General features: G+C 36.8%; 1 protein-coding gene across 1 annotated transcript in view; it reads right to left on the reverse strand.

Annotated features, from left to right (window-relative positions):
* The window catches only part of Klhl1 (kelch-like 1), a 413770-nt gene that overhangs the window by 6685 nt on the left and 388978 nt on the right, over positions 1–18107 (reverse strand). The window contains exon 10 of the mRNA NM_053105.2: positions 11268–11439. Coding sequence (NP_444335.2) covers positions 11268–11439 — 172 coding nt within the window. The remainder of the gene's footprint in view (positions 1–11267; positions 11440–18107) is intronic.

Raw genomic sequence — 18107 nt, forward strand, 5'->3', positions numbered from 1 at the left:
GACTCAATTCCCCAATAAAAAGACATAGACTAACAGACTGGCTACACAAACAGGACCCAACATTCTGCTGCTTACAGGAAACCCATCTCAGGGAAAAAGACAGACACTACCTCAGAGTGAAAGGCTGGAAAACAATTTTCCAAGCAAATGGACTGAAGAAACAAGCTGGAGTAGCCATTTTAATATCGGATAAAATCGACTTCCAACCCAAAGTTATCAAAAAAGACAAGGAGGGACACTTCATACTCATCAAAGGTAAAATCCTCCAAGAGGAACTCTCAATTCTGAATATCTACGCACCAAATGCAAGGGCAGCCACATTCATTAAAGACACTTTAGTAAAGCTCAAAGCACACATTGCACCCCACACAATAATAGTGGGAGACTTCAACACATCACTTTCTTCAATGGACAGATTGTGGAAACAGAAACTAAACAGGGACACAGTGAAACTAACAGAAGTTATGAAACAAATGGACCTGACAGATATCTACAGAACATTTTATCCTAAAACAAAAGGATATACCTTCTTCTCAGCACCTCACAGGACCTTCTCCAAAATTGACCATATAATCGGTCACAAAACAGGCCTCAACAGATACAAAAATATTGAAATTTTCCCATGTATCCTATTAGACCACCATGGCCTAAGACTGATCTTCAATAACAACATAAATAATGGAAAGCCAACATTCACGTGGAAACTGAATAACACTCTTCTCAATGATACCTTGGTCAAGGAAGGAATAAAGAAAGAATTTAAAGACTTTTTAGAGTTTAATGAAAATGAAGCCACAACGTACCCAAACCTATGGGGCACAATGAAAGCATTTCTAAGAGGGAAACTCATAGCTCTGAGTGCTTCCAAGAAGAAACGGGAGGGAGCACATACTAGCAGCTTGACAACACATCTAAAAGCTCTAGAAAAAAAGGAAGCAAATTTACCCAAGAGGAGTAGACGGCAGGAAATAATCAAACTCAGGGGTGAAATCAACCAAGTGGAAACAAGAACTATTCAAAGAGTTAACCAAACGAGGAGTTGGTTCTTTGAGAAAATCAACAAGATAGATAAACCCTTAGCTAGACTCACTAAAGGGCACAGGGACAAAATCCTAATTAACAAAATCAGAAATGAAAAGGGAGACATAACAACAGATCCTGAAGAAATCCAAAACACCATCAGATCCTTCTACAAAAGGCTATACTCAACAAAACTGGAAAACCTGGACGAAATGGACAAATTTCTGGACAGATACCAGGTACCAAAGTTGAATCAGGATCAAGTTGACCATCTAAACAGTCCCATATCACCTAAAGAAATAGAAGCAGTTATTAATAGTCTCCCAGCCAAAAAAAGCCCAGGACCAGACGGGTTTAGTGCAGAGTTCTATCAGACCTTCAAAGAAGATCTAATTCCAGTTCTGCACAAACTATTTCACAAAATAGAAGTAGAAGGTACTCTACCCAACTCATTTTATGAAGCCACTATTACTCTGATACCTAAACCACAGAAAGACCCAATAAAGATAGAGAACTTCAGACCAATTTCTCTTATGAATATCGATGCAAAAATCCTCAATAAAATTCTCGCTAACCAAATCCAAGAACACATTAAAGCAATCATTCATCCTGACCAAGTAGGTTTTACTCCAGGGATGCAGGGATGGTTTAATATACGAAAATCCATCAATGTAATCCATTATATAAACAAACTCAAAGACAAAAACCACATGATTATCTCGTTAGATGCAGAAAAAGCATTTGACAAGATCCAACACTCATTCATGATAAAAGTTTTGGAAAGATCAGGAATTCAAGGCCCATACCTAAACATGATAAAAGCAATCTACAGCAAACCAGTAGCCAACATCAAAGTAAATGGAGAGAAGCTGGAAGCAATCCCACTAAAATCAGGGACTAGACAAGGCTGCCCACTTTCTCCCTACCTTTTCAACATAGTACTTGAAGTATTAGCCAGAGAAATTCGACAACAAAAGGAGATCAAGGGGATACAAATTGGAAAAGAGGAAGGCAAAATATCACTTTTTGCAGATGATATGATAGTATACATAAGTGACCCTAAAAATTCTACCAGAGAACTCCTAAACCTGATGAACAGCTTCGGTGAAGTAGCTGGATATAAAATAAACTCAAACAAGTCAATGGCTTTTCTCTATACAAAGAATAAACAGGCTGAGAAAGAAATTAGGGAAACAACACCCTTCTCAATAGTCACAAGTAATATAAAATATCTTGGCGTGACTCTAACTATGGAAGTGAAAGATCTGTATGATAAAAACTTCAAATCTCTGAAGAAAGAAATTAAAGAAGATCTCAGAAGATGGAAAGATCTCCCATGCTCATGGATTGGCAGGATCAACATTGTAAAAATGGCTATCTTGCCAAAAGCAATCTACAGATTCAATGCAATCCCCATCAAAATTCCAACTCAATTCTTCAACGAATTGGAAGGAGTAATTTGCAAATTCGTCTGGAATAACAAAAAACCTAGGATAGCAAAAAGTCTTCTCAAGGATAAAAGAACTTCTGGTGGAATCACCATGCCAGACCTAAAGCTTTACTACAGAGCAATTGTGATAAAAACTGCATGGTACTGGTATAGAGACAGACAAGTAGACCAATGGAATAGAATTGAAGACCCAGAAATGAACCCACACACCTATGGTCACTTGATCTTCGACAAGGGAGCTAAAACCATCCAGTGGAAGAAAGACAGCATTTTCAACAATTGGTGCTGGCACAACTGGTTGTTATCGTGTAGAAGAATGGGAATCGATCCATACTTATCTCCTTGTACTAAGGTCAAATCTAAGTGGATCAAGGAACTTCACATAAAACCAGAGACACTGAAACTTATAGAGGAGAAAGTGGGGAAAAGCCTTGAAGATATGGGCACAGGGGAAAAATTCCTGAACAGAACAGCAATGGCTTGTGCTGTAAGATCGAGAATTGACAAATGGGACCTAATGAAACTCCAAAGTTTCTGCAAGGCAAAAGACACCGTCAATAAGACAAAAAGACCAACAACAGATTGGGAAAGGATCTTTACCTATCCTAAATCAGATAGGGGACTAATATCCAACATATATAAAGAACTCAAGAAGGTGGACTTCAGAAAATCAAATAACCCCATTAAAAATGGGGCTCAGAACTGAACAAAGAATTCTCACCTGAGGAATACCGAATGGCAGAGAAGCACCTGAAAAAATGTTCAACATCCTTAATCATCAGGGAAATGCAAATCAAAACAACCCTGAGATTCCACCTCACACCAGTCAGAATGGCTAAGATAAAAAATTCAGGTGACAGCAGATGCTGGCGTGGATGTGGAGAAAGAGGAACACTCCTCCATTGTTGGTGGGATTGCAGGCTTGTAAAACCACTCTGGAAATCAGTCTCTGGCGGTTCCTCAGAAAATTGGATATAGTACTACGGGAGGATCCAGCAATACCTCTCCTGGGCATATATCCAGAAGATGCCCCAACTGGTAAGAAGGACACATGCTCCACTATGTTCATAGCAGCCTTATTTATAATAGCCAGAAGCTGGAAAGAACCCAGATGCCCCTCAACAGAGGAATGGATACAGAAAATGTGGAGTACTACTCAGCTATTAAAAAGAATGAATTTATGAAATTCCTAGCCAAATTGATGGACCTGGAGGGCATCATCCTGAGTGAGGTAACACATTCACAAAGGAACTCACACAATATGTACTCACTGATAAGTGGATATTAGCCCCAAACCTAGGATACCCAAGATATAAGATACAATTTGCTAAACACATGAAACTCAAGAAGAATGAAGACTGAAGTGTGGACACTATGCCCCTCCTTAGAATTGGGAACAAAACACCCATGGAAGGAGTTACAAGACAAAGTTTGGAGCTGAGATGAAAGGATGGACCATGTAGAGACTTCCATATCCAGGGATCCACCCCATAATCAGCATCCAAATGCTGACACCATTGCATATACTAGCAAGATTTTATCGAAAGGACCCAGATGTAGCTGTCTCTTGTGTGACTATGCCGGGGCCTAGCAAACACAGAAGTGGATGCTCACAGTCAGCTAATGGATGGATCACAGGGCTCCCAATGGAGGAGCTAGAGAAAGTACCCAAGGGCTAAAGGGATCTGCAACCCTATAGGTGGAACAACATTATGAACTAACCAGTACCCGGGAGCTCTTGACTCTAGCTGCATATGTATCAAAAGATGGCCTAGTCGGCCATCACTGGAAAGAGAGGCCCATTGGACTTGCAAACTTTATATGCCCCAGTACAGGGGAACGCCAGGGCCAAAAAGGGGGAGTGGGTGGGTAGGGGATTGGGGGTGGGTGGGTATGGGGGACTTTTGGTATAGCATTGGAAATGTAAATGAGCTAAATACCTAATAAAAAATGGGAAAAAAAAAGAAAATTGGAGTCATGATCTCGACACAAAGATGAAGGAATTGTGAGCATCGATTTTTGCCGTGAACAACACCCGTGTGGAGATTGCAACTGCAAAGCAATGGCTGGTGTTCATCCAGGGAACTGTGGGATTCTTTAAAAATTGGGGAAGGATGGCCTTTTGGGTGTTCCTGCTGACTGTTGTGTGTGGAGGAATGCTTTGGTGGATGGCACGTATATGAAGGCAGCACAGGGCTGATAAACAAGCCTTAGTGCAGGTTATTGGCAGCCTTGAAAGCAGGAACATTGCCCCAACGTTGGCTCAACATGCTGGATTAGTAATCAATCACAGGTAAGACCCTCATGTGCGCATACCAACCTAAGACAAGATGGTGAAAGTGAGTTTGTCACTCCCATGACAAGTAAGGATGTGTCATGGATGGGGCAACCTAAGACAGATGCTGATCCCAGAGCTACTAATAAAACAAAAAGGAGGAGATGGGGGAATCGGGTGCAGCAGCATAGCCTAGATGGCACCCTGGCCCATTGCCAGGCCTCGTGAACCCCACATGTTTACTGCCTTGCCTGAGCATGTGCAGTGAGGCTGCATGTGTGGGCTGCCTGCCAGGCTGGACTGTTCTTCATGATCTGGACCTGTCAGCCTATTGGTGACCGACCTGAGCTCATGCCTGGAGCGTGTGTGATTTCTGATTGGATGAGGTGGGGTGGAGCAAGATGAGGTGAGTTGATGAGAGTATAGGAGGGTTGTTGTTGTAGCCCTGGGCCTTAGTGGTGGAGACAGTTGTAAGAAAAGCTGCAAGAAGGAGTATAAAGAAGAAGCTGTTGTGTGAACCCTAATTGGTGTCTGTGCCATTCTTTTCTCTGCAGGTGGCGAGGACTGCTACAACTGTCTTTCATCATCTAATTATTTTCAAATGTTATCTAACGTCATTGTCATAGAAGATTTTTTTTCAAAATGTGAGGAATCTGGGCCAGATTCCATTCGTTGTACATGAACTTCCAAAAGAAAAAAAATCTGTTGATGATGGTTCAAAAGAAATGAAAAGGAAGAAACTGAATGAGAAAAGGAGAATAGTTGAACATATATTCTTAAAAGCCTCCCTAATGCTCTCTGATACATGTTTAGTACGTGAAATGCTGTGCACTAGACAATAGTTTGAGAAACTGTACTTATTATCTGTATGTATATGTTTCCATATATTAATTTCAGTACTTTATAGGGGTAATATGCTTCCTCATTTATGATAAATATGTGAGTTCCCTGTTGGTTTCTTTTGTTTGTTTCCTTTTTGTTTACTTTTTCTGTAAATTAATTTCTGAATCTCACTCAGAAGGAGAAATAAAATAGACATTGGGAGTGGATGAATGGAGGGAACTGGTTAGGAGAGGAATTGGGAGGAGAAAGGGTCAGGGTTCAGGGTCAGGGGCATCATATAAAGGGAGGGGGCCCTGTGGTGGTAGCTCTAGGATGTACCAGAGACTCAGGACAGGGTGGCTCTAAGGAGTCTATGGTAGTCATATCAGTGAGAGATATGAAGTCTGACATAGCCTCCTCCTGGAGCTACACAGGACTCTCAGTGGAGGTTTAAGGACATCAAGCCATTCACAAAACCTTTGACCCCAAATGATTCCTGCCTATAAGATGTACAGGGATAAAAGTGGAGCTGTGACTGAGAGGATGGCCAACCAATGAGTGGCCCAAATTAAGAACCATTCCAACAGGCAAGAACCAAACCCTGACACTATTAATGATATTCTGTTATGCTTGCAGACTGGAACATAACTATTCTCTGAGAGGTCTACCTAGCAGTGATTATAAACAGATGCAGAGACCTACAGTTAAACATTAGATGGAGCTGGGGAAGTCTTGTGGAAGAGTTGGTGAATTATTGAGGGATCCTAAGGAGATAGGGACTTCATAAGAAGACCATTGGAGACAAATAACCTGGACCCTTGGTGGCTCACAGAGACTGAACCACCAACCAAAGTGCTAGTATGTGCTCTACTTTGGCTCCTTGTGTATATGTGGCACATATGCAGCTTGATCTTTATGTGAGTCCCACAACAATTGTAGAAGAGATTGTTCCTGACTGTTGCTTGCCTGTGGATCCTGTTCCCCTAACTGGGCTGCCTTGTCAGCCTTCAGAGGGAAAGGATGCCAAAAATCCTACAGTGCCTTGATTTGCCAGGGTGGATTGATATCCAGGGGGTGGAGGAATTCCCATTTTCAGAGAAGAAGATAAAGGGAGCATGAGGAGTGGGACTGTGTAAGGGGATGGGACTGGGAAGGGGTCTGCTATCCTGACATAAAACAAATAAATAAATTGATGAAAGAAAAATAAAGACTATATCCAGTTCTTCAAGAAACTTAGAGGAACCCTGGACATCCAGTGTAATCTTCAAGATGCCTAAATATCTCAAGCCAGTTTATTTCCTTCATCCTTCCTGTTTTCTCCTTTGAGTTATGAATTTGTCTTCCATAATAATGTTTTGTTTCTCTCCTAATGTGCATTCTCCTAATCATTTTTAATCCATACTAATCCAATAATTTAAAGACAATTCTTATTCATTGTTATTGATTAAAATCCTTCATTATGGATCCTTTTAAAGACAGGGATCTTTAGCATGGGTTCTTTTCATATGTAATATTTATCTCCCAAGACCTAATGTTTTTAATTTTATTCTTTGTTTTCTTTTGTTGGATATTTTCTTTATGTACATTTCAAATGTTTAGTGAAATTTGTCATGAGATGTTCCTCTTACAGATGCTAATTTTTGGGGGGATGGGAGTGGGAGGGTTTTAGACAGGGTTTCTCTGTATAGCCCTGGCTATCCTGGAACTCACTTTGTAGACCAGGCTGGCCTTGATCTCAGAAATCCACCTGCCTCTGCCTCCCAAGTGCTGGGATTAAAGGCATGTGTCACCGCACCTGGCGCCAGATGCTAATCTTTAAAGTCAAACCATTCCCAAATATTTATCTGTTTAACTCCCTACCTCTATTTTAAGTCTCATTTAACACTTAATTTACAGCAGGGAGTATTTTCTACCTATTTCTTGAAGGATATTCAGCAGTGATAAATTTTCTTTACCAAATACTTTTTTTTTTAAATATTGCATGATGATGACATGAAATAATTGAACACATAAAAAGTATCTTTTTTATTTAAACCAATTTATCTAATATAGTTTAAAGTAGTCCCGCTTGTTCCCTCCCTCAAGAATTACAAAGTTAAGCATGGTGACCTGAGATTTTTTGTTATAGAATCACTTAGTTCACCCAAGTAAGAATCTAGACATGGTACCAGCTTTTCTTGTTACTCTTTAACAACTTTCTCTATATAAATTAGTTACAAATTCATTTGATTCAGGCAAAAGAGAATAATGATAGTTTTTGATAAATTTACATGACAAAAATTTACATATCTCCTACAGCATAATCATACAATTTTCGAGGACTGCAAATGTACATAGGGCAGTGGCAGGGGGAAAGTCTCCTGGAAATACAAAAGCCAAGTCAATTTTACCTAGGTAAGAGAAATGTGAATTAATTTTTCATTCTAAAAATTTTGTCTAACCAGTGGACAGATTGAACTCAATGTCAAATGACAAATTAAGAATGACATATAGCCGGGCGTGGTGGCACACACCTTTAATCCCAGCACTCGGGAGGCAGAGGCAGGTGGATTTCTGAGTTCAAGGCCAGCCTGGACTACAAAGTGAGTTCCAGGACAGCCAGGGCTATACAGAGAAACCCTGTCTCAAAGAACCAAAAAAAAAAAAAAAAAAGACATATATATATATATGCATTATATATATGCATGTGTATATGTATATGTATATATATATATATATACACATATATGTATGAATACAACTTTCTCATAAACTAAATGAAAGCACAATTATCAAAAGTGTTTTAGTATTATAATTTTATCTAACCAACAATGTTTTTAAAAGTATATGTATTCTTGGATATTTTCATAGTTTATTTTAGTTTATTTATTTTAATGATTAGCCCTTTGTGGGGGCAAGCCAAAAGATTTCATGTACTTTATTGTGTAAATGAGGTAATAATTACCAGCCTTACTTGAAGTAGAAGATTCTGGTCACATCATGTGATGTTTTACTGATGCAGACCCATGAGATGATATGTGATGTTTGAAGAATGTATAGGTAGAATCCAACAGACAGTGAAGGGGCACTTGCATAGCTTACAGTGCAATGTGTTGTTGGTTTTTGGCTTCACTGATCTTCAGTTCAATGAGAGAGGTAGAGAACTTCTCTTGGCATTCTGGCTGGTTCTGATTAATGCAGCTGACACCAGCACATTAGGCAGAGGCCTAGCTATTTCTGCAGGATTGTGCTGCCCCTGCTGATTCAAGTTTCATGACACTCTTTGAACTAGATTGTTGGTATTTTGACACTATTGAAATGGACTGCTGGTGTCCTAACAATGGAGATTGGAATTGCCCCAAAGAACCAATGTGAGAGTGGGGAGGCAGGAGTGGGTGGGTGGGGGCACACACTCATAGAAGCAGGAGGAGGGGAGATAGGATAGAGTTTGCTGTGGTGGTGGTGGGAATGGGAAAGGGGATAACATTTGATATGTAAATCAATAAAATATCCAATAAAATAAAAAATAACTAGGTTTAAACAGGTAAACATCCCCTTGTCCCATTTACTATTGTTTCATTTTTTCTTTCCTACTTTTTATGGTGTGCTAGGAAGAGAAGATTTGAAGTATTCAAGAACCCTTACTAAAATAGGTTTTGAAAAATCTAAGCCTGCACATATTAAACAAATTTATTTTATAATGTCTATGTGTCTAGGAGGTCTCTGTTGATATCCCTCAGTGGCCTTAAAAGTCTAAGAGATGAAAAGATATGAAAGTAAAATGTTTAATTTAGAACTTATTTATTTTAAAAATGTGCCATTATTTTACCAGATATGAAAGTAAATATTTAAAAATAGTACTTTAAAAAATTTATGTATAATATACTAAAGCAAAATCATAATAAAACCAATCTTCTGTTTATAAAATACTATATGAACCAGAGAATAAAGTTTCTTTTAAAAGATGATGGAAAATTGTAGCTTTTACTTTTATTACCACACACGTTCTTTTGATTTCCATTTTAGTGGGATCATGGGCACAATGATGCTTTATGATAAATATTTAATGAAGATATCACATCACATCATTTGTGTTTCTCTCAATTCCATTTATCTACGGTTGATTTCTATTAGTACTATGTCTACAATTCACACCACTGAAGCGGGAATTTTTCCAAACAAATAAACAGTACTTAATTTACACAGCATCTCTTGTGGAAACACTAGGGATTTACCAATGTGAAACAACCAACTGTATCCTGCAGCATTTTCATGAAATAATATTTTAAAAATTCATTCCTTTTTTTTTTTTTTTTTTTTTTTTTTTTGTACCTGATGCCCTTGGGTAAAGAATTCTCTTGCAATTGAAGTAACTAGTGAAAAGTCAAAGAACTTAGTTCTAATAGTGCACTTTCTCCCTAAAATGTTTCTTTTCATAATTCAGGCAATATATGTATTTTACTGAATTCTAGAGGGATGTTTTTGTGGACAGACATATTCACAATGCAAATATTTTGGCCTGACAATTGCACTTAGATATTAATCCATAGGAGTGAGGCTCTTGAGACAGAGTCAGTATTAAAGATTAATCATCTACAATGACTATATGTACATACATGCAACTATTATTAGTATAAACTTATTAATATTCCCCAGACACAGTTTTCTTAATTTTATGACCCAAATCAGAACCTTAAGCTTATTAAGGCATATAAATTGTGCCTACTGTATATTCAACAAAATAAAAGTTTTGAGTTTTACTGTGCTCATCAATGGAAACATTGTTTATTAAAAGAATATCTTACCATTAGCTTTCTAGCTAAGGTGAAAGGTAAAATAATAAAAGCAAAGTACACAACAATTGAATCAAAAGGAACATGTCTAAGAATGTTTGTACTCCCTCTGTTGTAAACAAGATCATGGCAATTACCAAGGTGTTTTCTACTTTCAATCGCTTTCCCTATAATTTATCTTGCTTTCTACACAACTCACACATTTTGGAGCTTTTCATGTAGAATGGGATCTATTGCCTTCTATTCTGATCCTAATTACTTAAAAGAAAATTTTCACTCAAGATGAGCCAATCATGTATCTTCATCATGCAGGGCAATGGAGCTTTCTTTCTGATGAACAACATCTTATTTGGATCCTATTTCCTTTATATTTGAAATCAACTGAGGACATAGATTATTCATTTCCTACTTAAGTGAAAGATTACTACTTAGTGCTTCTTATAGCTTTACGTTGTGAACTGTCTCACCTTAGGGCAGTAACACAGAGACAGAAATGACTGGCAGTAAGAACACATTCTGAAGCCTTCATGTTTTTGCTACCAGAAATTTTAAATCAAATATTCTTTCATAGATTTGTGTACAAATGTAATTTCAGTTTTTACTTTAGAACATGCAAACCTATTGGTGATCCTTGGAGTGATTAATTATAAGGTATCCTTGAAATATTGATATATTTCAGTAATATCAGGTTAGTTTATCTTATATTGCATATAGAAGAAAATGTCATACAAAACAAATTATTTATTTTTTTCAAATACCCCCCTCTCTCCATGACCTATTACTAAGTATATATATTACTAAATCAGTCACTTTGGTATAGAGTGATTCAATAATATAGATTAAAATTACCATAAACAGTCTTTTCACAAGATGTAACTTAAATAAACTCTCTTTTACTTTCAGTAACTTATTTCCATATCAGTCTTACCTGTGTCCACTCATTAGTTTGTGGATCATAGGACTCCATGGTGTTGAGGTAAGTCTGCCCATCATAGCCCCCAACAGCATATAGCCTGTCACCAAGGAGACAGACACCAACAGCATCTCTAGGCATACTCAAAGGAGCCACCATGGTCCATGTATCTGTTTTTGGATCATACCTAAAATTCAAAGACAATGAAATGCAAGTTCTAATCATATTCAACTTTTTAAATGACTGATAACTTTGAACAGTTAAGACATGAAAATTAAAATTTAGAAATTTTGCTGTTAACTTCAATAGTTTTGACAGACCTGTTCTAAAACTATTATCAATGATACTGTTCATTCTGAAATCCAAGTGACTTAAAAAACCTTACCTGGAAACTTAAATTGATAAAGATTCATTGGATACAAATGAATCCCATGACTTCATTTTTTTAGGTGAATAGATATAAAAGTCGCCATTTCCCACAGAAATTGAAAGTTTGGAACTAAATCAAAACAGAGGCTTATTCTAATAGAAGCAAATGAATGACTTGAAAGCTGAGAGGACTTGGATTTGAACACTCAGTAGAAGAAACCTTCTTTGAAATGGTAATACAAATCTACTATAAATTTCCCAGAAAAGGAATAAATATTTTGTTCTGAAATTCTGTAGGTAAGCTTGTTGCAGTGGCACATATCTGAACATTTGGGAAGAGGGGCAAGAAGACCAGGCAGGAGTCAAAGGACAGCTTCATATATATATACACACACACAAGTTTAAGACCAGACTCAGAAGCATACATGAAATATTGTTCCAAAAAGAAAATCAAAACTTGTGGAAATATTCTAAAGTGAATAGAATTGTTGTTTTTATAATAATGCTAAATTTGGCCATGATGAAGATTTTGGGGCCAGATAAACCCAGTTATTTAAATAACTGTGACTACAAGCACTTTGTTTTCAAAAACATCTCAGTACCAAATGCTACATATGTCAATTTAAGATGTCTTCCTACCAGTATATATATATCTGTATATTTTGGATAGTTATACATTTGTATATTACCTTATTGAACATATGCTATTTCAGTTAAAAATGAATCATTTAATCACTTCTTTGCTTTTAATCTGAAATTTCTGATTGAGATTTCAAGCTAAAAGTTAGTAAGCCTAAACGGAAAAAAATATAAATTATAACCGAAGAAAAATACTTTCTTTTTAAAAAAGAAATATGTATTTCTTGATCCATAACTTATTTGGCCACTAGAAATTTCATTTAACAGACTCCTAAAATAAAACAAGAAGGTAACTTTTCATCAGAATATTAAATAAAAAAGTTATCAATAATATGTGGGTTTTAGTTATAAAGAATATTAATTTTGTCCAAAATTTTGCATGCTTTGGATTGTTAGAGTTGGAACTTTTTCTTTTAATTACTGACTCCATGCCTGACAAAATTTAGTAATTGTCCTAGGCTGCTAAACCCATAGGAATTTGATTGACAGGCTGAAATTAGTTAATGCAAATCATCACAATGACAAGCCCAAAGCCCCACAATGTAATTACAAATATGCACTTCATTCAATCATAGTCTAGCATTTTAAAACATCCAATAATGAGGAATGAACTCTATGAAGGAGGTACTAAAGTACCACCCACATGCTGATAATACATTCTAGAAGGTGGAATATTCATTTAGGTAACTGGATAGATACTTCCAATAAATGACTTAAAAACAGAGAGAAGTAATGAAAGTTTATAAGTTAAAAGTAAGTGAGTTTTTTATGACTATCTTACAGCTCAGAATACTATCCAGGAAGTTCTTTACAGTGTCTTCAAATATGTTTGCTATGAATTCTTCTAACAATTTCAGCTTCTCGATTATTTCCTAAAGATTTTAGATCCATTTTGAATTATTTATTTACAGTGTTGGCAATGTGCTTCTATGTTAAATCTTCTTCAGGTGAATATACAGATTTACCAACACCATTAAGAGAACAAGCTATGTTTTTCCAAAATATAATTTGATGCCTTTTTCAAAAATTAGCTGGCCATAGCTATATTGGTTTATTTATGAATCATGTTTTATATACCACTGGTCAACATGTCTACTTCTTATGACAATGTTAGGCTCTTTATGACTGTCACTCAGTAGTATAATTTTAGACCAGGTATTGTGAAATCTATGTTAGGATCATTTTAGCTAACATAAGAAATGAAAATAAAGATATTAAAATGTTTCTACACAGCAAAAAAAAAAAAATCATCAGAGAAAAGTGACAGGATACAATGGGAAAAATATTTGCTCATTATAGCTTAGAGAGTGTTGTGCTACCAAGAATATATAAAGAACTTTAAACATAAACAAGCAACAAATAAAAGAGCCAAAAGAGTGAATAGACGGCAGAAGAGTGTGGATGGGGGAGCACCCTCATACAGGCAAACAGGAGAGGGAGGGAGGGTGTGGGATGGTGGTTTGTGGAGGGGTAACAGGAAAGTGGGATATCATTTGAGATGTAGACAAGTGGAGTGATTAAAAAGTGAATAAATGGGTTAATGAAATGGACAGTTATAAGAAGAAATCTATAGAATCAACGCAATCCCATCAAAATTCTAATACAGTTCTTCACTTTGATATCCTATACAAGTCCAGTCAGATATCTGTGATCAAGAAAACAAATGATGTTCAAGGCCAGCCTGGTCTACAGAATGAGTTCCTGGACAGCCAGGGCTACATAGGGAAACCCTATCTTGAAATAAAAAAGAAGATAAATGATGACAAGGAAAGGCATAGAAGTCGATCCTTATCCATCACTGCCAGTAGTGCAATTGTCATAGAAACTGTTTTCTAGAACACCATTCTCTGTATGAGATATGAGTTTTTGGGTAGAAAGTAAATATATATATATATATATATATATATATATATATATATATATATATATATACACACACACACATATATATACATATATATATACATATATACATATATATACATATATATACATACACATATATATATACATATATATGCTATTTCTAAATTTCTCAAATGCAAATTTAATTGACTGAATTACACTTAAAATATAAGTACACTAGACCATTAGTTTCTCTCAACTTGTGACATGCAGCCTCCATCACAGATACATAGGAAGTGGCCACATACTCAGAAATGCCCACACCTGTAAGACAACCTCTCACATTCAATATTCTACAAGGATTTCTCTCTATTCAGAACTGTTCAGAGTTTTATCTTTGCCTTGAGGCATGAGAAGTTATTCTCAAAATGGATTATCTTTTTTTTTTTCACAAATCGTTTCAGATGTATAAAAATTATTGTAACTATTTACTACATAACAGTATTTATTATATTGTAGCTATTTATTATATGACAGTATCATTATGTTTTTTTATTTTTAAAAAGCTGATTTTAAGTATTTTAAAACTGTACTCACCAGTTTATTAAAACAATAAACAAGAAAAGACGAATAAAGAGTGGCAAAGGTTTGCTTTTGCCTTTGGTCTCTCTGCCTCTCCTGCATGGTACCTTGGTCTTACTAGTCAGAGTGTGAGCTCTGCGGCAGAGTCTCTATTAAACTTTACAGCCCTCAGGCAAGAGAAGCAGCTGTACAGGGTGGATAAAATTGACTGTAAAATGAAAACCTGCTAAAGGCATGAACAGTCAAACAATATGAGTTAGTTTCCCTTTGAAAAGTCACACTACACTTTTGAGGCATTAAATTCTCCAAGCTTCATTGTCATTCCTATGCTTTAAGGATACAGTTTGCATTAAAAGATATTTAAAGGAAATTAGTTTTAAATATAAAGCTATTATCAACTAGAAATCAGATGGTCTGTTGACTCACATTTCAAATTAATATTTAGAAGAAAAATCTAAATGCACAGCTGTTTTGCACCCTCTATTTATGCCAGCCAAGAAAACAAAGTGAGAAAGAAAACAAAACAAAGTACAGAAAAAATGGCAAAGATCAATGTTGTTCTCTCTCCATAGAAATCTGCTGGCCATTCCAGCCAGGGAATCAGGTAAAGGACATTCATTTTCCTTCCTGTCCTTCAATTTCCATTCCTTTGTCTTATCCTCAGCCCTGTAGCAGAGGGCATTCAGGGATCTGTTTTCTCTCTCACCCTCCATTCGATGGGGACTCCACAGATTCTTTAGTAGACCTGGATTAGTCCTGCCTATGGACCTGTTCATCTGCCACTGTTCCAGTTTATGCGAATTCCTAATATCAGCTCTCGATATCTAGAAACAGATTTTTGCTGAAACTCACTGTGTCCACACCTCACAGGGAATCAAAAGCATCGGTGATAAGTTAACTTACAGAAACCACATATTCATAATGTCCAGATATGTCAGCAAAACTCACAGGATGAAAAACCAAACCCAACAAAGAAAGGACCAGATATAAACACCTAGATTGACAATCATTTCAGAGCCAGATACTTAGACACTAGTGAGGCAAAACAGTCAATATCAGCAAGGAGAATATGTCTCTGCTAGAGCCCTGGAACCATATTATTCTAGGCTCTGAGACATGAAATGTAGCCAAATCACAACCCTAGGAAATCAATGTAGAGGTTACAAAACTGTTCAAGAACTTACTCTGAAATTGAATAAATTCATAAATGAAATCAACGAAAATGTGAAGAGGAGTGAAAAAAATAGTTCAAGTATTAAAGTGAAAATGAAATAATTTTGAAACTTCAAAGTGAAGTGAATTTTGAAATGAAAAGTAGGAACTAGATGATGAACCTCAGAGGCAACCCTAACAAACAAAATACAGGAGATGGGACAGGGAATATCATTCACTGCAAGTAAGATAAAAGAAATGGATACCTCAGCCAAAGAAAATGGTACATCTTCCAATGTTTTAGCAAAAACAACCAGTAAAATTGGGACTTGTTGAAAATAGTTTGTGCCCTTCCCCCAGTCTTGAGCAGGCTGCTCAGACCTGGCTTGCCACAGTTGCTCGCCCACCTAGGGTGGCATCTTCTGACCTAGGTAAAGTCTAGTGTCCTGCCACATCTGCAGCTTTCCTTCAAGACACCACTACCTGCTGAAAGGCTGAACCTGTTCTCCTGACACTATCCTGACAAAGCAGCAATCCTGACAAAACAATGAGATCCTGAGGAGGTGGGGGATTCCCCCCCCCCCCCCGCCTTTATAAGCTCGGACTCATAAGTAAACATTGGCCCTGATCAGAGAACTTGGCTTGACTTGTTATTTCTCTCGCAGCCTTTCCTGTCCAAAACTTCGACTTTCCTTTCAGGAACCATGGCTGCAGGCAGCTACAGGTGGCTCCTTACAAGTGGCCTGAAAGCAGAAAGAAGGACTGGGGTTGTACTGTCTTGCTGGATCTCCACGGAAAACAGAAGATGTAACCCTGCACAGTAAGCAACATACTGCTTTAATGTTAACGCTACAAATGTTATCTTTAGAAGGCTGTTGATCCCTAGCAAAAAGGATACAGGCTAGACTGAGTCAGCCTTGGCCCACCGCTGATATCAGCTAAAGCTGACAGTGGAAAATAGGATTGGGAAATTCTAAACAGGCATTTGTCTGCAGTAAAGAACTGCATCAGGCGGGAGGAGTAGGGCTTAAAATAATAAAATAAAAAGAGTAAAATACAAAAAAAAAAGAAAAAAAGAAAAAGAAAAGAAAGGAAGGAAAGAAAGAAAGAAAGAAAGAAAGAAAGAAAGAAAGAAAGAAAGAAAGAAAGAAAGAAAGAAGAAAGAAAGAAAGAGGGGAAGCTAGATATGAAATGATGAGAGGGACAGGGAAATGGATTTCAGAGCTCCTCCAAGTACAGTGGGAAATCCGGAGACGTCCTGCTTCCTCTCTGGTCCCTACAGTAGACATAGACATCCTTAGTTCTGGTTACATCAAGTTCTCTACCCTCTCTGTATTGTCTGTGTTTGGTGCACCAATCTGTCTACCTGTCAATTTGTTTCTGTTTGTTTCCTTGTCTGAATGACTGCTTTTCTATGTTTCAGGTTGAAAAGAAAAAAAAAATGGTTAAAACTTTATCTGCTGTGTATCTAGCTCTTGATTTAGTCTCAATTTGCACAAGGGAGGCTGATTAAAGTTGCCCCACACCCTAGCCAGGAGTCAGGCACAGTAGGATAGGTCCTGCTGAAAAGCTGTTTTTAAAAAGGAGTCTGCAGCTTCTTAGCTCTAAGGCAAATAAGCTGATAGTAATTTGTTTTGTTTTGTTTTTCCTAGAAAAGAAAATCTCTGCAATTGTGCTTATTGGGTTCAGGGTTAGCAAATGATAAAGTGCTTTTTATCTTAAAATTATAGCTAGAAAAAGTAAAAATTCTTTGATTGGTCTAAATTTATAAGATTTGTGTAGCCTCTTCATTTGGTTTCTGAATGGTCTTAAAGTATAAATATGCTCTGCATGTCTTTGCCATAGAGTATTGGCTTATAAGTTATTGGGTATGATTAAAAAGGTGTAACACTGGTAAAAAAGAAAGTTAGCTTAAAACTGGTAACTCAGAGTTGGAGTCATTTTAAACAATAGCATGTGGCGTGAACCAGCCCAGGAAACTAGGCCTCTAAGGATACTTCTACACTTGATCTTAGCCAAAAGGCCGAGAAGCAATCTAAGGATACTTCTAAATTGGGATAATATTTTATATAATTCTTATCCAAGAAACTAGACTTATAAGAGATAAGATTTAAAACACTGTCTCTTTAATGAAGCATTAAAAGTTGCACTGTCATGCATTCACATGTAGGAATTGGCAGCCAAACTTTGTAAAATGAAAGTGATGTTTCTGGTATTGATTTTAAAGAGAATAAATTGTTTAAAATTGGGCTCTGCTTTATAAAAGTT

Source organism: Mus musculus, chromosome 14 (genome assembly GCF_000001635.26).
Source record: "Mus musculus strain C57BL/6J chromosome 14, GRCm38.p6 C57BL/6J".
NCBI classification, from domain to species: domain Eukaryota; kingdom Metazoa; phylum Chordata; class Mammalia; order Rodentia; family Muridae; genus Mus; species Mus musculus.